Source organism: Centruroides vittatus, unplaced genomic scaffold, assembly GCF_030686945.1.
Source record: "Centruroides vittatus isolate TY-2023 unplaced genomic scaffold, ASM3068694v2 contig_923, whole genome shotgun sequence".
NCBI classification, from domain to species: domain Eukaryota; kingdom Metazoa; phylum Arthropoda; class Arachnida; order Scorpiones; family Buthidae; genus Centruroides; species Centruroides vittatus.
In genome coordinates, this window is record NW_027122610.1 from 498846 (window position 1) to 525808 (window position 26963).

The 26963-nt window shown below is 32.2% G+C and overlaps 1 protein-coding gene across 1 annotated transcript; it reads right to left on the reverse strand.

Moving 5' to 3' along the window:
• Positions 1-645: 645 nt before the first annotated feature.
• On the reverse strand, positions 646-26963 carry LOC136984585 (calcium uptake protein 1 homolog, mitochondrial-like). The gene is made up of 14 exons (XM_067281640.1): positions 26753-26963; positions 26408-26677; positions 18056-18248; positions 13252-13414; positions 12910-12947; positions 11871-11918; positions 9623-9737; positions 8009-8091; positions 7414-7608; positions 7070-7213; positions 6884-6992; positions 5436-5445; positions 3340-3428; positions 646-818 (listed from the first exon to the last, which is right to left on the reverse strand). Exons 2-14 carry the CDS (start codon positions 26665-26667, stop codon positions 664-666), a joined length of 1602 nt encoding a protein of 533 aa, XP_067137741.1. The 5' UTR covers positions 26668-26677; positions 26753-26963; the 3' UTR covers positions 646-663.

A 26963-nucleotide genomic window follows, 5' to 3' on the forward strand; every position in this document is an offset into this window, starting at 1 on the left:
TTTGTCATGTCTCACGTTGACTTCTTATAGTAATATTATTGCATAAATATGCAAAAAATGAAATAATTTATTTTTCAAGTCAACAAAACACCACCTGGACAAAAAAATGTAAAACAGACAATGCAGTCAAGTGCTGACATCTGTTGTCAATAAATTTTACGTGTGTTTTAATTACGTTAATCGGTAAACAAATACAGTAAGATAAAGTTTTTACTTCAGAATTGAATAATTATACAGTTAATTCAGTAAATAACAAACTTTATTCAAAACAGTTTTATATATGTTTTACTTCAGAATTCAATATATTAATTAATAATTATAGACTAATTTGAGATTGAAAAAATTGAATCGAAATGTGTTAGTTTGAGACTAATGTGTTAATTATTATTTATTGATTCGGACTACTACTATAATTTTAGAAAATGCAGACAAACTTTTTAGTTATTCAGAATAGTGGAAAGTTTATTTGAAAACAAAAGTGTGGTATCGAGGTGGGCAGTCGTTACTTCAAAAGTTTGAGTTCAAATTTGTATTGTTAATGGAAAAAACGGGTACTTAGTCAAATAAATATCTAGTTGTAAACCATCGACTAAAAAAATTTTGGAAAAATTGTCGTATTAGAAATATTTTGTAATAAAATCAGTCGGGGATATTACTTTATTACTAAACATCTAATAAAACAGGTTTTTTCAGTCGAGCGCATTTCCAGATGGAATCCATCAGTTTGACGAAACCTGTGTCCTTGGGTTTTTCGAGTCCTCTCTGCAACTGTTCTTTCATGACTGCCACAAACTCTTTGTTACTAAGTTGTCCATCCACTAAAAAAAATTAATATTTCAGTCAAATATTATAAAACTGTAATTTTTATCTTATAAGATTAAATTAACACCTAAAGATTATTATATTAATAATAATCTGTAGAGCATTTTATGATTAAATAGTTAAAGAAAAATCATAACAAAGCAACACTTAGGTGATCTGTCAAGGGGAGGTCTTTTTTAAGGGTAACTGGCCCCTATTCCGGCATTACAGACATGGATAAAACCCTGAAAACTCCACATGGCCAGCATGTTCAGGTGAGGCACAAATCCATGACCAAAGTTTCAGTGTTTGGGGAACAGAACTGCTTGGCGACAGTAGGCCAAAATTAAATGTAATGTTACTGATCCTTCTATATTCTAAAATTCTTGTATCACCATTATATCTCATGTAAATTTAATGAAACAAAAATCATTACAAGCTTTTTGTCAAAATGCATTTCGGCTGTTGACTATATTGATACCTAATACAATAAGCCCTTATTATAGTTACTTTAAATATAATGGTAAAACAAGAACTTTCAATTGGTGTAATATGTATAAAATTTGTCTGAATGATATCTATACTTACTAAAAGGAACAGTCTTACTAAATACATACAATTATTTGTAAGACTGATATTAAAAAGAAGGAACAAAAATACAAATTTACATCCATCTGTCTAGAAATGTATGTTCTCAAATTCAGTATTGTAATATCACTACACAAATTAATACTATTTCATTTGTATTTAGAAGGTAGTTAAAGTATCCTTCAGAAGTATGCAATATAAGCAGGAATGCTAAAAACATATTATATACGAAAGAATTTGCAGTATAATTTTCATATACAGTAACACCCAACTTACATAAATTTGTAGTTAGTAAAATGTAAATCTCAAAACTTGGAAAAATCTGAGTATAGTAACATGTGATTTTACAAAGAATTATTCTATTTCAAACATTCATTCATTCTCTTTCTCTCTTTCTTCTGCACTGTACTAATTTATTACTTTATTGCTCTACTAATCCTTTACTTTTTGGTCTAATTGTAAGCATGTACGTACACAAGCGTACCGGGCACTCTTTCTCGTAAACAATTCTTTTATACAAAAACATATATTATTTATTATGTATGAGGGCCAGTCAAAAAGTTCCTGGAATTGTGATTCTGCACTGTAGTGGCTCAAGATATGGCAATGCAGATCTAATCGCCTTCAAAGTAGGCCCCTCCCGCACAGACACATTTGTTCCATTGATCCTGCACTGTTGAAAGCAGGCATGGAATGTTTCCTTTGAAATCTTTGAGTTGGGCCATCGTATTTGATATGATGTCCTCCCTGCTTGCAAAACGCATCCCTCTGAGGCCATTTTGAGAATAGGGAACAGCCAAAAGTTACATGGGAGCAAGATGACTGGGTGATGACAGTGAGGAATTGCTGCACAACAAGCGATGTGTGATTCGGTGTTATCGAATTGCATCAATTCAGTAATGGTTATTCTTCAATCGTTTTTAATCGGTTCTTGAACTTTTTCAATGCTTTCTTCACTTATGGATGTTGAAGGTTCCTGCTGCATTCGTCATCCTCCAACCGGCTAAACTAATTGTAAACTGCGGATTTCTTTAGTGCAGGGCCGACAGTGTCTCTGCAGTAGTTTCCTTCAATTTGCACATTAACTTGATGTTTGCATGCTGCTTGAACTGGGACATTGCACCAAATGATCACACCCAACAACTGTACAAGTTTAGACTTGCACGAGCATTAACATACTGCAAATAGACATGCTGAGCTTCCCACCACAGCAATGCATAACCTTATTCTCATATTGCATTTTCTAACTGTAAGTAAATTCTGGGAGCTTTTTGACTGCCCCTTGTACAGTACACTTATAATTAATTACATAAATGTAATAATTCAATACTGTATTTATTAACACGTTGACTGCCACGTGACTTTTTAGGATTCTGTTGTAAAACGCCAATTTAATTTAATTGATTAGAGTTTTTAATAATATAATATAGAGACATTTGTATTATGTGGAAAACCCTATTTATGGTGCTCCAGACCTACAGCCAAACCACATTAACTCAATCTTGTTAAGTCAAAATTGGCTGTACTTTTAACTCTGACCTATTTTCCCATATACCCTCCATCCTTTGATAGGTGAATGATCTTCATTATCTTATATTCCATACAAATACAATGTTGTGCCATTACAAGCTTGTGTCGACATCCTTTTACCAACTCGGTACATTACTGGCATTCCGACTGGGACACAAAGACAACTGTACTCAAAAGCACTATTAAATTTTGTAATAACTCTGAGAAATGGCTTAACGAGTTTAACTCGAGGCATTAAAAAAATCCCGACTTTAACAATTTTACCACGATGAAACCTTATACGAACTCGGTTACGATCTCAAAAGTCGAGAATGCTATTCCCGACTGCTAAGAACACTAAAAAGAGATTTGGTAAATTTTCGAATTCCATTTTAACACACAATACAACGAGAAGGGAGACATTTTGGATTACGGACTTACTATTTTCGTCAAACAGAGTGAAGACGACATCGATGACATGATCCTGAAGATCCACGTGGGCGACTGTTTTTGCTACGTGTTTAGGGTAGCTAGAAAGAAACAACTGAGTAAATATTGCATGTACTATATTTAGAGATATTTTAAAATATTACACATACACAATATGCCCTTTGTTCTAAGACAAAATGATTTTCCTTCATTATTATAAGTTTTAAAAAAACTTAAATAAGTAAAAGCCTGCATAGATATTGCTTTTCTAATTACTCCATATGCTTCTGCACATATAAATAATTAAATGGTACTACATTAAATTAAATGCTCACAACCATTAAGATTATTCATTTTAAACTCTTTTTTAACATTAAGTGGTATTGATACGTTACACCCCAACAGTAATAATGACAACTGTGAATGTAATACACATGTTTACTTTAAAACAGTGCATCAGAATTAAGGAAACACAATTTAAACAATAACAAAGTTATTTAAAATGGAACCTCGGTTAACAAACTTTTATTTTTCAAAAATTTTGTCTCGGACAACGAACGTAAATGGTCTTTGTGTCAAATTTTAGTTTCTGTTAGGCATGTGCAAGGTAAACATTGCATTTCCAAGTGTTTGAGCTAAACTTTTTTCAGTTTTGTGTTTTATATATTTATTCAATATGGCAACCAAGAAAGAGAAAAGTGATAGTGGCAATAGAAAACATTTTAGTGTAGCATTAAAGAAAGAAATTATTGCAAAAACACATCACTAAAGAATATAATAAGTGGCTAAAGGAGTGAATGTGATATCAAAAACAAAGATCTAAAGTTTTAGATGAAATTGTAAAACTGCTGCTAATATGGATCAATGAAAAGCAACTTGCTGGAGACAGTGTTAGTGAAGCTATAATTTGTGAAAAGGCTAAAAATTTACAGTGACATGACCCAGACACCCAGTACAAGTATGGATGGGCAGGACTTTAAAGCCAGCCGAGGGTGGTTTGACAGGTTTCGTCGACAAAGTGGCATTCACAGTGTCGTAAGGCACAGGGAGGCTTTGAGTATAATGAAAAGGCAGCAAAAGCATTTGTGGATGAATTTGCATAGTTTGAAAAAAGTGAAGGATATGTCTCAAATCAAGTGTTTAATTGCAACAAGACTGATCTCTTTTGGAAAAAAAATATGCCTAGACAAACATACGTAACCTAAGAAGAGAAAGCACTATCCAGACACAAGCCCATGAAGGATAGGCTCACCCTTTTATTTTGCACTGATGCAAGCAGTGACCTCAAAATCAAGCCACTTTTAGTCTACAACACTGAAAATCTCCACACCTTTAAAGAGCAATAAAGTTCAAATTGCCTGTACAATGAAAGACAAATAACAAGACATGGGTAACTTGGACTTATTCATGGATTGGTTCAGAGAAGTGTTTGCTCCACTGTCAAAAATTATCTTCAGCAAATGGATCTTCCTCTTAGATGTTTTCTCTTAATGGATAATGCTCCAGCACAATCCACCAAGTTTGAAGACCTGGATAGTGAGCATGACTTCATCAAGGACAAATTCCTTCCACCCGACACAACTCCATTACTGTAACCAATGGATCAGCAAATGATTTTGAATTTTAAAAAGCTGTACACCAAGGCACTGTTCACCAGGTGTTTCTGGGTTACCAATGATATCAACTTAGAGCCTTTTGGAAGGTGCATTTTAAGGCTGCATTGTACCAACCTTATTGACAAAGCCTGGAGTGAGGTCTCTCATCACTTTGTAATTGGCCTAGAGAAAACTTTAGCCAACTTGTGTCCCAGAGCAAAACATTGAGAGATTTGAAGCAGAGCTCTCCTGACGTAGTGCATAAAATTGTATCCATTGGCAAGAATTTGGGATTAGAGGTCAATGATGCAGAAGCAGAGTTGATAAAGGACTATCAAAATGAACTAACCATAGAAGAGCTGGTTGCCTTGCAGAAAGAACAGGTGAAAGTCTTACAAAAAGAGCATTCGTCAGAGGAAGAGAAGGTTAGAAAACAAATCACGTGCTGAGATCAAGGAAATTTGCAGAGAATGGAATGATGTGCAGGAATTTATCAAGAAACCCCACCCTAACAAAATTGTGGCTAATAGGGCCATTAATTTAATGAACAACAATTTTAGAAAAATTTTGATTGAAAGAGTAAGACAATCACAACTTTAGACCACTTTCTTGTTCCCCAGTAAAAGAGACCTTGACTCGAAAAATTTTCCAATGCAGTGCTAACTGACATTTTTATGGAGGAGGATTTCCCTTTGAAGCATTAATCTCTGTACATCTCCACTCCTCTGCCACAACTGTAACAAAACAAAGGTATATACAGTGCTATTTTATTAAATAAAGTTTACATATTTGTTGCTGTAATGATAGATACTACATTTTCCTATATTTTCATGAACAAAAGCCAATTTTACAAAAATTCCAGAGGCCAGAATGGATACATTCTATTTGCATTAATTTCTATGGTTAACAAACACGGTCACGGAATGGATTAAGTTTGTCAACTGAGATTCCACTGTATTGACAAAAAAACAACTGCATTTTCTAATAAAAGTAAACCCATCCCTAAAACGAGTTTTGTTAAATTTAATTTAACACAGAAATCAAAAATATTACCATTGAATTTTATAAAATATTTGACCTCTACATTATGCAAGAAAATTGAATTATCATCATCAAAATCCAAGTAATATATGTAGTGGTCAAGATGAAATCAGGATTATAACCTGATAGCCTGATACTATGAATGTGTAATATAGTAATTCTCATTTGCAGAAACGTGAAATAATTGTACTCATTAATTAAAGTCAAAGAAATCTGAAACTTTAGTTTACTTTTTAAATTGCAAACCTTTACAAAAAAGACAATGTATAACTTTAACTGTTCTAGAGAACAGCTTCTTTAGTGTGTTTTTCTTGAGCTGTTACCATTTTCATTAAAGTTCACATTTTTGTAACTAAGATTTTCAAATTGATATCACACTTTATACACAGTAAAGTGTTTCCCAGTTCCTTCTGATGTGCCAAAATCCAACCCAGAGGTCAAAACGACTTCTGTGGGGGAGTTGTTAATCGATAAGTTGAAGTTCTGGAATTTGTGTACGATCAATGTTGGAAAAGTTGCCTATCGTCAGTGCAGTGTAGGTATACTTAAAAAGTTGATCTTTCCTTGTGACCAATCCCGATGGGAGGATGGCATTTCAAAGAAAAAGACGACTCGTAAGGAAGGAGATAAACATTCTCACTTTGATATTAAATATTAAAAATATTATTAAAACACTGATGATAATGTTTTCTCGTACACAATGATTCATATTACAGATATCAAAGATGATATGTTCTTCATCAAAAGCTACAAATATTGGAAATGTAAAAATCTTCATTCATATTTATTGAATTAGATTTTATTTTTAATTTTTGGTCTGTCAATGCTAATGATTTTATATATTTCCATTTCTGTTTTTAAAACAAGGATGTAGGAATTCTGTCGTTTATAACTTATTTCTATGAAGATCGTTTGCTTACCTTCGTCTATCGAAGCACCGGCAATGTGATAGAAAGTGAGCGCGGTGTCTACGTCTGCAATGTTGTTCAAGAAATGAAAGAATCGAAGGTAATCGTCCAGGGAGACGCCCTAAGATGAAAACCATTTGCTTAGTTTCATTAATAGAGAACGTCGACGGATGCTACTCACCACGCGTCGATATTTACCTCCGTGCTTTGTTTGAATGCTTTTTTCACCCTCTTCAGCATTTTTAATTTTCTTTTTTCTGGCATTCCGGCGTAAGTCAGCAACAGATCTGCAAAGTCTATCTGTCGGATCTTACCCTCTTCGTTTGGTTCTTTTCTTCGAAACTACATTTTATTAATTTGTAATTTAAATGTGATAAACAGAATATGTCTACATCAAATACAAACAAAAAAATCATTTTCTTAAAGTTAAACAATACAAACTTGTACAATGAAATATACATGCAATTAAGTTTAAATTTATTGTAATTGTAATTAAATTTAAATTAGCAAATTTTAATATAATATAAAAATTGGATACAAACCTCTAACGTTAAAATTTCCTTCTGCAACTGCTCTTGAAACAGTAAGAAATTTTCGATCGTAAGTTTTTCGTCTAGGCTGACACCAAAAAAGTAAGTCGCCAGGGCACTGCTGAAACCTTTGTATATATTTCCGGTATTTGCGTGATCTCTGTGCCTCATTCCGACACTAGTTTGATTACGGATGATTCTCTGTACCTAGAAATTTGAGTTAATTTCATTAAATCTTAGTTATCTTGTAAATTTATATCAGTACTATCCTTAACAGCAAGCAGGGTGAGGCAAAATTTTTCAGAGGACCCAGATATATTGGGCCTGGCCAAACCCACTATGAGCTTGAAAAGAGACTTTTAGTGTACCCATGGGGAGAAAAGAGTTTAGTTTGTTTTTTAATCACCAGTTCTTTATTTATAATGGCACACTATAATTTTATTAGAATTAAAGTAAGAGTTCTACAAAGCCTAAATACAGAGTAGAGAAGTGAGATTATCTGTTTTCAATAATATAGAATTCAGCCCTAAGTTCCACAAACTCTAGTCACAGTTCTAGCTTGATTTAAATCGAGCTAATAATCAAAAAAGATAAGTGACAGACTTACCTTTTCGAATTCCTCGTAATCCACGTTCCCGTCGCCGTTGAGATCGAACATTCTGAAAGCAATTTCAAAATGACGCTTGGAAGCTACAATAGGAAATAAAGATTGTTTATGTTTTTATAGGACACACAAATACGATTTTCGTTCTGACATTATACTAATAATTTAATAATATAATTATATTCTCCAAAATTAAGAGTTTATATACGTAAGATGATATCAGTGTGAAATGTTAACAGGAAGGAAATGAGGAAATAATTTTCACGATGTCAAATTATGCAAATTTAAGATAGTCAATTGGCTTTGCAAGCAACAGATTTCATTTCTCAGCTCGTGAAGAACTCTATGAAAAGATCAATGTGGTGCGTCTTCTTAGAACGTCTTGGACACGCCCCACGGCATTTGAGTCCCAAGATCTAGTTTACCGATTCAAACTGCAAAAAATATTCACTTTTATTAAAACTATTGCTAAGCCAAACATTATCCTCCCTAAAAAGAAAGACTAGGCCCAACAGAATCATAAAAAAGATGTTACGTACGACACAAGGATCTTATTGTATAATACCAAGTTTGAACTGCCTCCCGAAGTGCGTGAAGTAGCATTTCTTGTTTGACATCACCTCTAGATTTAGCAGGTCATAGTCATAAGAAGTTTAAGCAGTAATGAATCTACCGTCTCTGGATGAAAAATGCAAAAAATCAATTGTATCAAACCAAATTCACTTCACAAGTTTATTAGGTTAGATTCCAAAAGTAGTGGTATTTGTACCAGCTCAAAACAAGCTGTTCTGCGAGATAAATTACACAAGCATGGCTGTTTTTATATAAAGGTACTGTACATCATTAAGTCTGTATGTGTGCGCGTGTAACTTCGTTTGTTGTGACCTATTAATCAATCGTTATACGCAGATTGCACAATTTGTTATTCTCTTGCTCTGTGTCTAAATTGTTCGGTGCAACGCGTGAAAAAATTATTCAATGTAAACCCTTGTAAATTTCCTGCAAACAAATTCAGTGTCGATAATAACAGCATTGTCACTTTCCATCCCAAACCCATATGACATTGACCTTATCAAAATATTTTTTTAATTTAAAACATTTCTAGAGATTTTGTCGTCCATTTTATGCATTTGCTTTTTTACAAAAGAATCAAACAATTCCAAATTTAGCCAAAACAAAATCAATTAAAAATCAAACTTGGATTTATTAAGAATTTAGTTTTGTGGATTTAACCATAGAAATAGTATATCTACTACAAAAACCATTATATTCAATTATTGAGGTAAGTCAAAGGCTTCCACGGTATGTGCTGGGTATTGGATCGGCAATTTCTGCTTTGTTAGATTGGCCATTGTAGAGTGGCTCTCTAAAAGACCTTGAAATCTTTATCTACAAGAGCACTCAAAAGAAATTGTATACTGGGTGAAGTACTGGGAAACATGTCATGTACGTGCTAGCAAATAAAAGGAACGCATTCAAATAAATGCCATTCACACATAGCATATTTTGTACCTTCCAAATAACCACATAAACAGCCTTTTGCTTACGTACGGAGAGATTTTTGACACAACTTGCAGATAATGTCACAAACATGGACAAGACCTGACGCAATCTCACCTGAAAGTATGGTCAATAAAAATATATATTCGGAAAAACCGATAAGTCCCGCCGTTCCCAGTTTGTAGAATATGCTGTCTTCGTTCTGTACTAGAGAATGAGTTTTTGAAGTCTCCTGAAAAATATTTAAATAAAAACATAATGGTAAAGTGCAATACTTTAGTTATTATTTACTAAGTATTAGATTTAAAAAAATGCAAATGTAAAGAATATAATTTTAGACAAGCAAAGTTTATTGCTCAATAGTTGCCATTTTGTAATTTCAAAAAAATTATTAAAAAATTTATTATATTCATTTACATTAAGATTTTTAAAGAATTAAACATTAGCGAGGTCGAGGCCGAAGTTTTAAATGCGAAAACGTGTACGTCGGACGTTCGGCGCCACTTTCCTGTAAGCCTAGAAGTTTGACAATGGCGTTTGGAAAGTCAGTGGAATCATGCTCGACATACCAAATGCCATTGTCAAACTTCTAGGCTTACGGGGAAAGCGGCGCCGAATGTCCGACGTACACGTTTAAAACTTCGGCCTCAACCTCGCTATTAATTAAAATGTTTTAGGCAGATTTCATTAAAAAGAATTTCACACAAAATTACCATAATGCAGCATTCCATCAAATTTAAAAGAAGAGTAGAAGAGAAAAATTTATCTGCTATGATTATCATCTATCCAAAGAGTTAAATTTAAAATAAAAACACAATCTATCAATAATTAAAAACTTACAAAGCACTCGTTTCTGAAAATTTAACCCCTTAATGCGGATTTCTTTTTTTTATCTTGCAACAGAATTCTAATAGTTCTGCTGCTCTAAAATTTATTATATACAGACACAATGACATGACCTTACCTAACTTTTTCAGATTTAGCTAGGATCCAAACCAGACTTGAATATGGATCTCTCGCAGCATCGGACTGATACATTTAGCTAGCCAAAGCACGATATTAAAATAATATCAATTTGCTACTGTCAGATGGCAAAGTATCTTTACTATCTTATGAATTAACTTTCTTCTTTTCAACTGCTAGTATACTTAATGTAAGATGCAAGATTAAACATTGGTTTTCTCGATTAACAAGAGAGCATTATTCGAACACTATCTAATTTCATCTTCAAATTATAAAAATGTTCAAAGATTGTTAAGTATCAATAAATAAATTAACATTATCTAGTATATACAGCAGATATATTCATATTTCTTTTGCATTTTATTTGTTTTTAGTAGTAACACGTATTTATGTGATATCTTTTCCAAAACTAAGCACAAGTAAATATGCCCTATTCACTACTAATGCATTACATGGTAGGCAAAACTAAGCCAAAGTATGGGTATGCATGACGTTTATCCTAATCACAACCCCAAATTTAAGTGTCGATCGTGGCAACTTCTCGAATCTCGTCGTAACACCAAACTTTTTCTGCATTGTGTAATTTTCCTATAACAAAAGCAAAGCCAGTCTAATCCCTTAAGATCAAAGCGATATCAAAAAATTTAACTATTTCATGTAAATCGTGGCAAGTTTTTTGCCGAAGCAAGTCCTAAAAATTACTATTAAATAAAGTTTTTGGCATTATTTTTTCACTTTATTTCAAATTGATCGTCGTAAAATCTTCTAAACTTACAAGGATGACTTGTTCCAACAACTTGTAAAATTTGGTGACTATCCTTTTCAATCATTCATAGTTAAGGGGTTAATTTCAGAAATTAATACAGTAGAGCCCTAACATTCAATTAATTTGGAGTTACAATCACTCTTAATAGGTCTAATTGTCTTAATTCGGTAAATATTTATTTCAATTCAGAATTACAGCAAATGACTGATCGTAATTCCAAATTTTAGTGCAATAATCATCTATTTGGATTTTTATGTGATCGTCGATACCGACGTGTCGGGTTTCAATAAACAAATACATTTGATTTTTTTGTGTATTAAAAATATCTTATACTGAAAAATGAAGCAATTTCATTTGTATTTGACTGAATCTCTGTCATTTACTATTGACATTATCAAATTGGAGCTTTCATCCTTGGGGAATAGTTGCCGTATTTGACTTATAATTTACTATTACACACACAAGGACTCTACTGTATTTGAATGACCATTTTTAGAATCATGCCGTTAATCAAGCAATAAAAGATAAAGAAATTGTCAATAAATTTTCACACAGATTCACAACATGCCAATATTGACGTGCAAAGCACAAAAAAATATATAAAACATTCAAAACAAATACAGAGGAACAACCCACTGAATAATGTCCGGTTTCTGAAGTAAATCTGCGACTTGGCGTATCACTCTGGTCGGGAAGAGGAATCATGGTTGAAATTTACAATTATCGTTACAAACTATATTATATTTATAATTAATTAAACTAAAATTAAAATTAATTTAAAATATTTCATCTAAATTTATCATCGTTCAAATTAATTTACTGTAGGTTATCCTAAGGCATCTCTTAGGATAATCTACAATTGCACTATTAAAATAATCAAACATATAAACGGATGAAAGATGTGTTATTAAATTCTCTAGTTAATTGGAAGAATCTTGTTTGATACTGTCAAAAGACTTGAGTGTAAAGAGTTTTATTATGCCCATTGCAAATTTGGCAGTCCTACGACCAGGTGGCAAGACACAGGGTTTAACACTCGTGGGTCAAACCACCTATGAAGATTTCTGGAGTTCTGATGCAGATTTGAACCCAAGCCCCCACCTCTCTGGTTATTCGGCTTATGGTTTATGATTTTATGATGGACACAAGAAATTCATCATCAGTTAATGGCAATTTCCAGAAGTTATCTATTATTTAATCCAATAGTAAATTTTTTAACTCTATATTACAGAAACTGTTCATAAAATTTACCGAGTTTTTAGTTTGTTGACCCATATCAGTTATTCTAGTGATAATCAGAAAGACTAGTAATATAAATTAATTATACTTGAATAATTCTTTTAATTTTGACAATGAAATGTTTGAAAATAGATAAAATATTAATTTATCAACAGAATTTTCTTTCTAAGCCTTTATACAAATTAAAAGTGCGTAACGTTTTTTCCTTTTTTTTTTTTAATTTTCCGCAATCCGTTTAACTTCCGTATACATTATGACGACGAAAGACGCAATTCTAGGTATTAACTGAATTAACGTTTAAGTGTTTTATATTTAAAAAGTCAATTTTTGGAAGAAGGAATTAATGTAAAATAGAATGTTTAAAATGAACTTTGTTGATTAATAAATAAACAACATTAATAAATTAATAGCAAAGTGGAATATAAACTGTGCTTACTTTGATATCAATTCTTTTAAACTGATCAAGTCCCAGACCTTAGAAAATATAAAAACAGCTTTATGTATGAAACATTAAGTTAGATATAGAATATATAAATTAATTATATATTCTATTGTTAATACAAAATCTTATACACACATTATAAGGTATTCTAAAATGAATGCTACCATTTTAAATTATTGTAATTATGTTAGTTATTTAGTAAAATTTGAAGACGGTTATGAACGCTAAATTATTATTGTCCTTTCTATTACTATTCCTACATAAATTTTACAGACAATATGCAAATTTAATAAAAAAATTATTTATAGCACAATTCTGTAAGATTTAAGATTTTACCTTCGGGTTGTTTTATGCCAGGAGTTAACGATCGCAGGAAATCTTCGGGAGTCATAAATATTTCAGAGTAACCGTGTTCATTATAAACCCTTAATGTGGCAAAGTATCTAAATATTTTATCTGGTGTCGAATATGCACGTATCCTGTTTTCGTATTCGATTATCTGAAATTGGAAAATTATTTGGGTTTCGTTAAAATTTTTCTGTCATTTCACAAACAGAATAGTAACGAAAATAAATTTAATACAAGAAAAATTTCAAATTGATTGAATAATCAAATACAGGTATACCTCGCCTTACGTCGGTAATTGGTTCCAGGAGAGGCGACATAAGTCGAATTTACTTGTGTAGTTATGACGTAAGTCGAAACTACGGTGGAAAACGCCAATAATGAGTACTTAAAGACCGCTAAATAAAACGACAACACAGAAACACAGATGTTTTCATGTTTCATTCTATAGGATTTATGATGATTATATTAACATTTACTGTAAATGTACATATTTTAATATGATTTTATGTGCTTTTAACACTTTTCTAGTTATATTACGACTTCAATATTTGTGGCGGACAGATGTAAAGTCGAATAAAATGACTTAAACTTGATTTTTATTTTTCCATATACTTTTTTGACAAACGACGTATAATCGAGAACAACGTAACTCGAGGTATACCTGTATTTTCCCTTAAATTATAATTGTACCTTTCACAATAAATGTAAGAACTATACAAATACCATATTATCTGAATTATTTTTATGCATTAGTAGAAAACACTGTATATCAAGTGATGATGGCAAATTAATTTGTTTAGAATATTTGCTTCTAAAGTAGCATTACTTCTATTATAAAACATATAGCCATATTTCTTGGACTATTAAGGCTAAATAATTAATAAGAAATTTGGCAGGAGGTATTATATAATATAATAATTTAATATATTATATATAATATAGTACTGAAAGTCTTGAGATACGATCTATTACTTTCATATATTTGAATTAACACCAGAAGCCAACAGATGCTTTCGTCTATTGGCCACTCTGCAAGACACTTGGCATCGCATGTGCACTTTCATTTCTATTGCAGGGCATGGTAGAAAAATGAGTGACATTGCCACACTTTATTTTGTCAGTGAGTTATCATTGAGTTTATTGTCAAAGACAACACACCAATGACAAAAATTCATGAGCATCTCAAAATTTTTTTAGAAATGTGTGCCCAAGTTTCGGTGTAGTTGAAAGGTGGGTGAAGCACTCGAGATGGAAACAGACTGTAATTGGTGACGAAGCCAGACTCCATCATTCTGTGAAAAATCTTGAATTTTTGTACCTCACAGCCAAGAATTAGTTTGTGGCGATAATGATAAGCAGAAAACATTTGCCATAACATGGAAAATGGTTCATAGGAGCAATGAGGCTCATTGTTATTTGCATGATGTTATGAACACTCAAAAGCTGTATTTGGTATGGAATAAAAAAACATGTTTATCAACAAATTCCATTGCACTCACAAAAGAATCCTTATCAAAGACTGTGCATTCCATTTATTGGTTTAAATGTGTAAGCATTACAATATCATCTTTCACACAAGAGAGTAATCAGCAAATCATTTTTAATGCCACGGCCTCTACAATTACAAGATCTGAATCCTTGTGACTTTTGGTTATGCGGCTACCTGAGTCTCATTTATCAAGGCAATATTGCCAACCTACATGTCTTAAAAGATGGAATTTCACAAGTCAATTCCCATTCCTCATCTGTAACTGAAATAAAATGATTGCACTTTGTTTCTTAATTTTGGGGGAATTGTGTTCATCTTGCAAAAACTGAATGAGGGTTTTCAGTGCCCCAAATCCTTACATTATGTCTGTTCACTTCCCCAGAAATGCAGAATGTTGATTCATCACTAAATACCAATTTTTCTACAAAATCATCCTCTGCAGCCATCACAGAAATTGATGCTGATATGCTAGGCAGAATTTGGCAGGAACTTGACGTGTGTCGTGTTACGTGTGGATAAAACATAGAACATTTGTAGCGGGTAAGGAAAAACTTGTTCAGTTTTCATTTTGCTGTGTTTACCTGCATTTGATTGAACTGGAATAATTAGTCACTGAAATCTAGAACATCATTTAGAAATACCCTGTATTTTAAATTTAAGAATAAATGAGCCATTTATTTTGAAAATGGCCTAAGTCCATTTTTTAAAATTCTATACTATCTTTCTATGTTCTACGTTATCTTTTCATTTTGAAACAAATTGTAGAATGATAACAATTAATAGAATGATAAAAATTTTTATTTTGAAAGTGACTTAAGTCCTGTTTTGAGTGTTGCAAACGGATATGGAATATATTATGCAGTAAAATTTTATGACATAAGAGCTTTACGTTTTATTATTAATGTAGTATTGCTCGATTAACTCAGATAATGATTTTTAAAATACAGTAGAGCATCGTTTATCCGAATCAATTGGGGACTGGGGTTGTTCGGATAACCGATTATGTACGAAAAAATGTATTAACCTGTCCGATGTTGAAATTTTTCTCCATTGCGTGTCACTTCGTGTTGAATTTTTCTCCGTCGCGTGTCGCTTCGTGTTGAATTTTCGTCGATTTTAAGCCTAACGAAAATTTTTATAATAATAATCGAGGCTATTGTATCATTAAAAATTATTTCTTTATTTTGTACAAACAAAATAAATATATTGAAAAATATAAAAACATAAAAATTATACTTTAGAAGTTAATCTAGTATCAAAAACGTTCGATTCAGCACGACACAGTCTGACTGGAAAACTTTCGGATAACAGACATTTCGGTTAACCGCCTTTTGGATAAACGACGCTCTACTGTAATAATAATTCCATTAAATATATAATTTTAATATAATATATCAACACAAACAAGCAAGTAAGAAAAATTACCAATATGATGCAAATTGATAATGATAACCCTACTGTGCACCCGCAATCTACTTTTCCCGAGTTTCTTGATAATTTTACCCCCTAAAAAACTTTAAAAAGGTAAAAAAAAATCACCAAGTACATACAGTATATTCACTCTAAGAAAGGAGTGAAATCATAAATTGACACCAAGTACAGATGTTTTTGTTTATATATTTGTAGTTTGATAAATTCTTTATAATAGCAAATTAATAACCATTAAGAATATTACATAGAAAAATTAATTTTTTATAGTCTGTTTTGGCAAGATCATTTCTTACATAATTCGTTGCAGATAAAATGAGTGTTCTTGACATAGTAAATTACAGTGTGTGCATATATTTTGAGTCTTGCAATCCTTATTTCCGATCAGTTTACAGGCCTGAAAATTGGCTGAAAACATTTATGATGATGAAAGTTATTGCTGGAAACACGAATGGTGTGTTTTTTACATTGCCCACATACGAAAATTTGAGAAGAATGAATAATTAGTTGTAAAATATTATTAATTTTAATGTAACATTTTTTAACGGTAAATAAAAGTTGAATATTTTTTAATTTTATAACATAAAACAGGATATGTTTCTTTTTATTTCAAGGAAAACTTATTTTTTCCATGGACTTAACTTTTCTAATTTTTAAAAAGGCATATTTTGTTAATTTTGAAAGTGGCTTAAGTCCATTTATAGCCATCAAAAACATATTATTTTTTAAACATTGTTAATAATGCTAATTGGGTTGATAAATTATACACCCTTAGAAACACGAAAACAATACACTATCATTTTATTAGTTACCAATATTTTTAAATTTATTAAAACACAAACTCTTAAATATCTTGATTTTAACATAAATGGACTTAGGCCACTTTCAAAATAAATGGCTCAAATACTGAAAGTAGTTTCTCACCTAACTACATGAAGGTAGAGATTCTGGCAAAAATTAACACAGAATTTCTTGAAAAGGTACAATATAAGATATTCCAGTATATATTAAAGAATGATAACTTTGTAATCAGTCTTTATGAAGTTTTGTTCCATCAAATCATTTACCATTACAGTATTTGTAAATAAAAATAATAACAAAATTTCTTTAATACTTAGACAATAGCGAGGTTGAGACCAAAGTTTTAAGTGCGAAAACGTGTACGTCGGACATTCAGCGCCGCTTTCCTGTAAGCCTAGAAGTTTGACAATGGTGTTTTGGGAAGTCAGTGGAATCGTGCTCAACATTCCAAATGCCATTGTCAAACTTCTAGGCTTACAGGAAAGTGGCTGCCCGAACGTCCAACGTACACGTTTTTGCATTTAAAACTTCGGCCTCAACCTCGCTAATATTTGTTTCTAAATTTTAAAGAACATGATTTGATTTTAATATATAATATAATTTTAAATATTTGAAAAAATAATTATGTAAAACCCTTCAATTTTAACCTTTTCTATAGTTAAAACTACTATATAATACTATAATGCAGTTCTTGTTTAGTATATACTTGTAAGCACTATGTTGGCCTCTTTATTCCTAGAATTATTACACCGTCACTGGACACAAGCTCAGCCTTAGAAAATCAGTTTATTTTCCCAAAAAAGTATGCATTTCGAACCTTAAGTCCCTCATCAGCTTACTGATTTTCTAAGGCTGAGCTTGTGTCCAGTGATGGTGTAATAACTCTAGGAATAAAGAGGCCAACATAGTGCTTATAAGTATATACTATTTAATATATTTAACATATGTTTATTAAATGTAATTAATCACCAAAACTTTAAACTTAAAGATTAAAAACTGTATAGTTTTTTTAATCTTTAAAGTGAACCTTTTAATTGTATCATTAGGTGCAAAATCATCCAAATAACAACATACTTTTCTATCTCGAAACCCTGGTCTTTCTTTTTTCTTTTTCTTTGGTTTTTCTTCTTTTCCTTTTTGAATTTCTTGAGAATCTTTCCCTCCCTCTACTATTTCTTCGTTATTTTTATCATCCGATAAAACAGAAGCTGCATCGATCTTAAATTTTTTCTTTAAGCTTTCTATATCGGGTAGTATAGACTTGACCCTATTATTTAAAGGCATAATAAATATTAACAATTATTTATAAATACTCAAATGTACAGTAAAATAATTATTATTAAGATAATAAAAATAAGATTTAATATATAAATGAATATAATTTTTAAATAACATTCCAACTATTTAATTTAATCTACTGAGCATTTATATATAAAAACTGGATTTAAAATTTTCATTTTTAATACTTTGTATAAAAAATAATTTGTTATAATTTTTAAAAATTTTCTATATGGATAGAGAGAGTAGAGTTAAGGTGTCAGATCGCTATTGTGAATGATTGAGTCTAGTTTCTGAAAGTTTTCCAGGGATAAACTTTGACATATTTGACACAGGTATCCCTCGTACAACACAGTTTTGCTCTAACGCGATTAAAAATTGGGAATTTCCCCCCCATACTACACGACTTCTGGTTTCACTAACACAGTTTTGGAAATCCTGGTACAGAATTTCACAGTTTTTAAGCATAAACTCCATTATTTGATATTTTTTTTTTATTCGAGTAAGCATGCGCGTTGTTCAAATTCACCCACAGATTGTAGGATATTGAAATTTTCAAATTATTTTAAGCTTCTCGTTAGGTTTACTTTAATGGAAACTGAGAGCACAAGGAAGAAAATTTGCACTAACTTTCCTATCAACCGGGTATCGTCATCATTACTTTCTGACTTCAATTATCTTTTGTGAGTGAAATGGAATTTGTTGATAAACATGATTTTTATTCCAGACCAAATCCAGCTTTTGAGTGTTCATTACATCATGCAATTGCCTTTAGAAACATGCTCAATGTCCTGCTATTTTTAAGTTAAATTAATTTAAACTAAATATGGACAATTATAGATGTTTTTGTTTTGATATCAATTGTTTTCTTGTTAATGATTGTCTTAGGTATTGACGTAATAACATAATGGCATATGTACAGTACAGTTTGGTTGGTGCTCGGTAACGGTTGTTGATTAAACGCTTTTAATTCATTGTTGAGTAAAATCATTATAAAAAAGATCTAATTCACATAAATTTTGTAATTCTGGAAGACACCTTAATTTAAAATCATTTGTTTTGATGCAATTTTATCCATACAAGCATAAAATTAAGCAATAAAACTAAAATAGCTTTAGGGGAACCCCCATAAACTAACCCAGAAGTTTCACAATCACCTCACTATTAATGAGAGAGACTTAAGTTTAAAATTCGATCTTTCTAGACCCAGTAATTTCTTCTCCAGGAGCATCTGCAGTGCCAGATGAAGAAAAGAAGAAAAAAATACAACTTTTTTGGCATTTTTTGCACTTTTTGATTGCTTATATTTCAGCAACCCCTTTACAGAAAAATCTGAAGTTTTGCACGCTACCTAAGAAAACAATCTCTTTCAAACGAGATATTCAGAATTACTCTAGGCATTTGAGGCAGAGAGATCAATCTCTGAAAATTGGCAATTCTGAATCCTGTACATATAGTCTGTTAATAACTTTTTTACTTGGTGCAGTCACTATCATGACTCTCAATAATATGGATGATAAATGACGTAACGAGATATATATGTTTTTTATATTTTCAATTGCTGTACTTAAGATTTCTTTAGTATCTTAGGTAAAGAAATCACAAATAATGTAGTCTAAATCTATCTTAAAGTCCTAATCAGCCATTCATACAAATTTCCAAAGTTATGACAGGCCAATCTTGTACAATTTTAGTGATAGAGAGAGACTAGCAACTAGTAAAGGTTTGAAAATGCTCAATGGTAAATAAAGAGCTTGCAATCTGAAGAAAGTTACAAATACTTGAGTATCTTAAGGTCTGGTACACAAGTACTGGTATACCAGACAGGTGGATTCAGGTTTATGAGTATGTGCATACCTACCTGGCTTTACAGGCAAAAATTTTCAAATATAATGAAATGAAAAGCAAGATCAATAAAGAATATAAGGAAAGTTTTTAAATCAAAGCACTAAATACCTTGGTAGAGTCTGTTATACATTACATTGCTAGCATAATTGACTGAGTCCATACTGAACTGGATATATTAGACTGAAAGATATGAATAATAATTACAATCAATAGTGCCTTATGTCCATGAAGTGACACTGGCCAATCTTATCTTCTGTATTGTAAAGGAGAACTAGGACTACTACAGATTAAACAAACTATTGAGAAAGAGGAAAGAGACCCATTGCAATACATAGAAGAAAGTGAAAACAAAATCTGGAAGAAGCCCGAGAAGGCAAAGTATTGAGAACATGAAAGGAACACTGTAAAAATAAAGCCCTATGTAATAAATACCTCAAAGAATATTGAAGGGAAAGACAGCGGTAAAAAAACATGAAAGTGATAAGAAAAGAAACTTTAATAAAGGAAACAGAGGGCCTCATTCTTGCTGCACAAAAACAAAAATTTAAGAACATCAAACAGATTGAAAAGTTATGTAATAGTCCCTAGTTCTGCTGTGCAAAGTTACTGCAAGAAAATTGTACAAACTGACTGTTTTGAATGCTATAACAATGATGATTCACTGAAATCTTTGCAGAAAGTAAGGCTTCCAGTGTAAGAAGACTTAAGGTGATCACAAAAGCAAAACAGTGTTGAAGACGAGAAGGGAAAAATACTCCGGGATTTTTTAATACACGTGGATAAATCTACTTCATAATATTCCGGATATTAAGCTAATAGAAAAAACAAAATATGAATTTTGGATGTGGCAGTCCCAAGTGACAGCAGAGTGGAAAAGAAACAAATAGAAAGTCTCTAAATATGCCTGACACCTAGAGCTTGATAGAATCAACATTCATATGCAACAAAAGGCTGCACTATTGGAAACAGCAATATTGCAATAAATACCTCTAGATATCCCAGATATCTGGGAGATATCTCACATTTAAGGGCTGAATCCAGCCATTAACAACCACAAGAAATCAGCAAAGGCTGGTACAAGGATGGGAGCAGAGCCAGTGGAATATAGAATGACTTAACTTTCATGATACATTTTCATTTCCAACTTTCATGCCAATAAAGAAGTTTCACTTAAAAATTTTCTAAGAGTGCATACTGATTCATGATAAATGTTTAACATAGCTTTTAACCAGAATCTATACTAGTTTATTTAGAAACATTCAAGATCAAAAAGTGCAAAAGAAATTACTCTTTGGTCAGGTGCGGCGAATGGACCGCCTACTTTCCATTGAATGTGACATATGTTGAGTCAATGATTGATACAATAGGACGATTCTTAACAGATATAATACCAATAAAATTCAGTTTAAATATTTTCAGTTTTGAAAACATTTACTGTAAATTATAATAATATCTCAAACCTTTTACTAGTAAACATAATTTGATTGAGAAAAATCACACTTTTGAAATATCCTCCTAATTTATTCATTTTTGCTCCTGATTTCTTTTATTCTCTAATAAAATATCTGAAAGAGATATTTAAACAATATTAATTCAGTTATATATTGTATGAACCTTAGTTTGTTACAAGAGTGTTCGTTTAATCATTTCACATAAAATAAACTGTCATTGGCTTGCTTACTTAGCTGCTTGACAAGAAAATGTGCCCATTGTGTCAATCTTGTCATGTTTACTGTTACCAACAAGTGAAGCAATTATCAATAATTACAATAATAAAAACATGATTTGCTGTTCATTAAAAGTGTGTAATAAATTATTGGAGGAAACTGAACACAAGCTAGCAGTGTGGTAGTCAAGAGCATTAGCTGCTTCACTGCACCATTTTGTCAGAAATCTGTATGCATGACTGGTAGGCATTCAATAACCTAGGTTTTAAGAGAATTTTTGTAAAATTGGCTACATATTGTGTACTCTATGAACTATTGCTCGATAGTTTGTTTTGTAAAATGGCAATGATGATTTGCATCAGCAAATGGAAGCAGCTGAAGCTAACTAAAGCTTCCATTTGTTGTCTATTTGGCAGAAATTTAATAAATAAATGAAAACAAAATTGCAGACCTGATACATTTTCATAGAAGTAAGAATATAAATTATTTCATTAATTTTATTGAAATTTATAAATCTCTCAAACAGCTTTGTTTTGTAATCTCAGCATAGTGAAGATATGGTGTAAACCTAAAGCACAAATGCACACCTTTGTGATTTACAGTGCACTCCTTTCCTGCAAACTTTCAAATGTGCTTGAGCATCATCAGTTGTTTGTCTGAAAAATCAAACTTGTTGGATCTGAGAGGCGGCGAATGGACCGCCTACTTTCCATTGAAAGGTGTGACAGTGATGTTGAGTCAATGATTGAGTAATCAATAGTTGACTGAGTGATGATTGAACAAATTTCATTTGACATTGCCTTCAACAAGAACAACATTTAGCTTTTAAATTTAAAATGTATATTAATCGTATAGTGTAATAATATTGTACAGGGTAGGAAAGAAATTCCCTTAACACCTTGCTACAGAATATAGAATGTACCCATAGATTATACTGTACATTGAGCACATTATGTAATGTGCATAACTCTAACCATTCGAGATAGGTCAATAAAATCTTTCAGCAATCAATTCCTTGTGAAATTCTAACTCTAAATGATGTGTCACATGACTCTTTCCCATTTACAGTTTTAGAGCTGCATTCAAGATGGCAGCTATGCATGTAAAACCGTGGTCACACCATGCGATTTCCAGCCGCACAAGCAACTGCAACCACGATGACTGTTCTCATTAACTAGTAAACCCCTTCAAAAACTGGTGTGACTGCAACTGCAAACTAGAAAAAAAAGTTTGTTCTACGTGCACTGATTGCAAACACGCATTCAATCAGGAAACGTCTATTTGCCACGTTATACGGTGGCAACATTGAAAATACTGTAGTTAGAAAATAATGGTGGAAAGCATGATGATGAATAGTTTAACAGAATCAAGATTAATCAAGCTAACTCAGTCTCATGAATGCCTGTGGGATTTTAATTCTTCATTTTATGAAAGAAAGGATAAAAGAGCGCAGGCATGGCATGAGATAAGTGAAAGTCTCAGCATTGATTGTAAGTACCATTTTTAGATTTCTGGATATAAAATGTTGATTGTTTTTAGTTTGGTAACAACAATATTGATATTGTTTTAAATACAGTAGAGAGTCGAAAATTGGCATCAATTGGGGACTGGGGTTGTTCAGATTAGGGATTTGTTCCGATTACGGTCTATGTACGAAAAAATATATTAACCTGTCCGATGTTCAAATTTTTCTTCGTTGCGTGTCGCTTCGCGTTGAATTTTCGTCGATTTTAAGCCTAACGAAAATTTTTATAATAATAATCGAGGCTATCGTATCGTTAAAAATTATTTCTTTATTTTGTACAAACAAAATAAATATATTGAAGAATATAAAAACATGAAAATTATACTTTAGAAGTAAATTTAGTATCAAAAACGTTCGATTCAGCACAACACAGTCCGACTGAAAATCGTGCCGATTATCGGGTGATTCCGATTACCAGGGTGCCAATTTTCGACTCTCTACTGTATAGCTAAACTCACAAAAGAAGTCACAAGCTACTGTAATTTTATTGGTTTATTATAGGGGCATGTGTTTCTGAGTTGCAATGCCAGCAAACAATGCGTGACCACGAGAAGATGCGCATGACTTGCACTTGTTACAGTTGCATTCGCTTGCGCAGCTGGAAATTGCATGGTGTGACCACAGCTTAACACACATCAATCCGTTTTCTCCCTTGGTCTAATGTGTTCCTGGTATGAGTAAATTAACTTTGGGTACATTCTATATTCTGTAGCAGGGGTGTTAAGGGACTTCCTTTCCCATTACTGTATATTACTTTCTGAATATTAAAAATTGAACATTGTTCAAACTTCACACATCAGTTGGATTATATTATTATTAAAGTTATTTAAATTACAAAACTTAATGATAAACAAAAAATAAATAATTCAGTAAAATAATAATCATATCCACGATTCCTTCTAAGTTGCATATCTGTCTGATAGTATTTTGAAGTACTATGCTAACTACAATTGCATATTATTTAATTATATTTATTTAACTAAAACTGTTTATGTTTTATGTATAAGTACAATATTTAATTTTACTGATATGCAATGCAATAGTACACACTAAAAAGTGAAGTGTAATAAAGCCTGCTTTCACATTACCAGAAAATATTCCAAAAACAAACCAGAAAGAGAAACATGATGTAACTTCCTGTCTAAAAATTTTGAACTGATTCCAGACAAAAATGTCCAAATTACTTCTACTTTTCCATTTATTCTTACTAATACCTATCGGGAAAATAAAATTTTGGTGATAAGTTTTCTAATTGCTGGTAACACTATTTGAAAAAGTTTTCAAATTAAATGGTGGAAAGAGAAAATAAGAGTTTATTCACGACTTATTTTTAACTTTGCTTGGTAAGCATTGAATAAACACCACACACATAACCAACATCTGGCAAGAAAAATTACAAAAGAGCAAATGTTTTCAACGAGTGTTTAACGAGCATTATCAGGCTAATTAAACACTCGTCTCACAGCCCGATCCTTGGTGAGATACAGTCCATAAAATCTCTTTCTGGTTTCTGGTGATGTGCCTAATTCCACACATCCAGAAAAAAAATTAGAGTAACTTATTCCAATGTCTGTATTATAATTATTAATAAAAATAAAAACACACACATTTAAACACAACATTAAAAACATAACTTTCATACTTTTCAGCCTGTGTTTGTTTACGATAAACATTTTCAGTTTATTCATAAACCTTTTTCACGACGTTAACTAGTTAGGGTCCATTTACACACAACAGTGACATGCCGGCACAGTGACCGTTTGGTGACAGTGGATGTTGAGCAGAGCACAGTGATGAGTATTTACAAACAACAGTGACGTGACCGTGCTGTCAGTGAGTCGTCATGGACTTTTCTGAGGATGAATTGACTATGATAGCTATATATTTGGATGAACAAGAAAAAGAAATGCAATCAAGAAAGTGCCGCAAGTGGGTAAATCAAGCATGGACAAAAAATATCAAAAGAATGGGAGTTTCATACTCTCTATAAGAAATTGAGATGACGAATCTATATTTTTTGAATATTTTCAAACGTCCCAACATGCATTTCATATCTTATTAAACAAAACAGAGAAAATATTTATTTTGTACCCAATGTCCATGTATTTCAAATGAGATAAATCAAATAGAACAGGGTGCTGATGCACGATTTCAATTAAATGTTCGTCATCCATTGGAAAACAAAATTTATCGTCACTGAAAATACTGTTCTCATCAAATATACTTTCACAGTACGGCCACGCCACTGCCATTGCACAACACTGTGATGGACGAGTTATGGACAAGGTGGTGGAACAAGGTGGTTTAAAACTAAGTCAACGATTTCCCACAGGCAAAAATTCACTGAACTGTGACGGCACATCACTGTTGTGTGTAAATGGACCTTAAACATCATAGAAACTCATTTAGCATTCGTCCACAAAATTTTAGAACAATACATTTTTCAAACAAGAACAGCAGATCCAAGCAGGTTTATGAATAAACTGAAAACGTTTCTTTGTTTATTGTAAATACTAACTCCAAAAAAGTCAATTCAAACTCTGAATGAGACAGTTGGAACACTATCAGAGCTGTAGAGCATATCCATAGGAGCAAAAAAGTCAAAGGAACCATACCACTATAAGCGATCCTTTGCAAGATACAGCCCCAAAATCAAATCATGGAAAATCACAAGTTCCATTGCTCCGCTAGGACATTGGGTTTAACTATTTAGCCTACGCAGCTATGCCGGCTTCAAGTAGCCCACTCGACATTTTATAATTTTAGGGGGTATGGGGACTCACTCCACCCAGACACTGAGGTGCGAGCTACAGCAAGCACCAAAGTGCACGACTACGTGCGGAGCATCGGTCGAGGCAAGAGACAGCGAGCCTCGACGACGCATAGCACAGAAAATAGGCAGGATACCGATACGTGTCAAACACAGACATTTGAAGGCAAATATCTTGCAAAGGGTTGCACATACAAGTACAGTTCCTTTGACTTTTTTGCTTGTATGGTGGGTCTACACCCCTCATTCAGAGCTCGAATCTTACCCTGCAAAAGTACAAAAGGTATGCTTTTAATGTTAATTGTTCCAGCATAAGTAATTTAAATTAAACATATTACCATTCAATATTGATAAGCGGTCCAATCATGACGCACAAAATCACAGTACAATATATCCAACTCAAGCGCGAAGGAGGCCCAGGCCTTTTATGTACAAACTGGTTAGCCTTGTTATATTTTCGATGTTGTACATCAGATTTTGCAGGAAGAGAAGCAATTCTGTAGTCAACTCTTAATAAATTCTTATTATAATGCAAACTTCTAAATATCAAAGATTTACATGCATTCACTTTACAAAGTGGTCTTATGATTGAAGTCATTCTTACTTTGCTAGAAAAAAAAATATTTTATATTAATTTATGCAGGTTTTATTTAAATGATTGATTGTTATAATATAAATATTACCTAAAATTACAGCAATTCAATTAAAATACTCTAATTGACTATTTTATTCTTCTATCCAGACGAATTCATAACGTTAATGCATTTTTATCATCGTTCTGGCTTTCTGGAGTTAATTAAGTCCATATTTAGTTTAATATTGGCTCGAGAACAGAATCATAACAAACGCAAATTAGCACGCCATCATGTTTTACACAAAGTAAGGGTTGCCAGA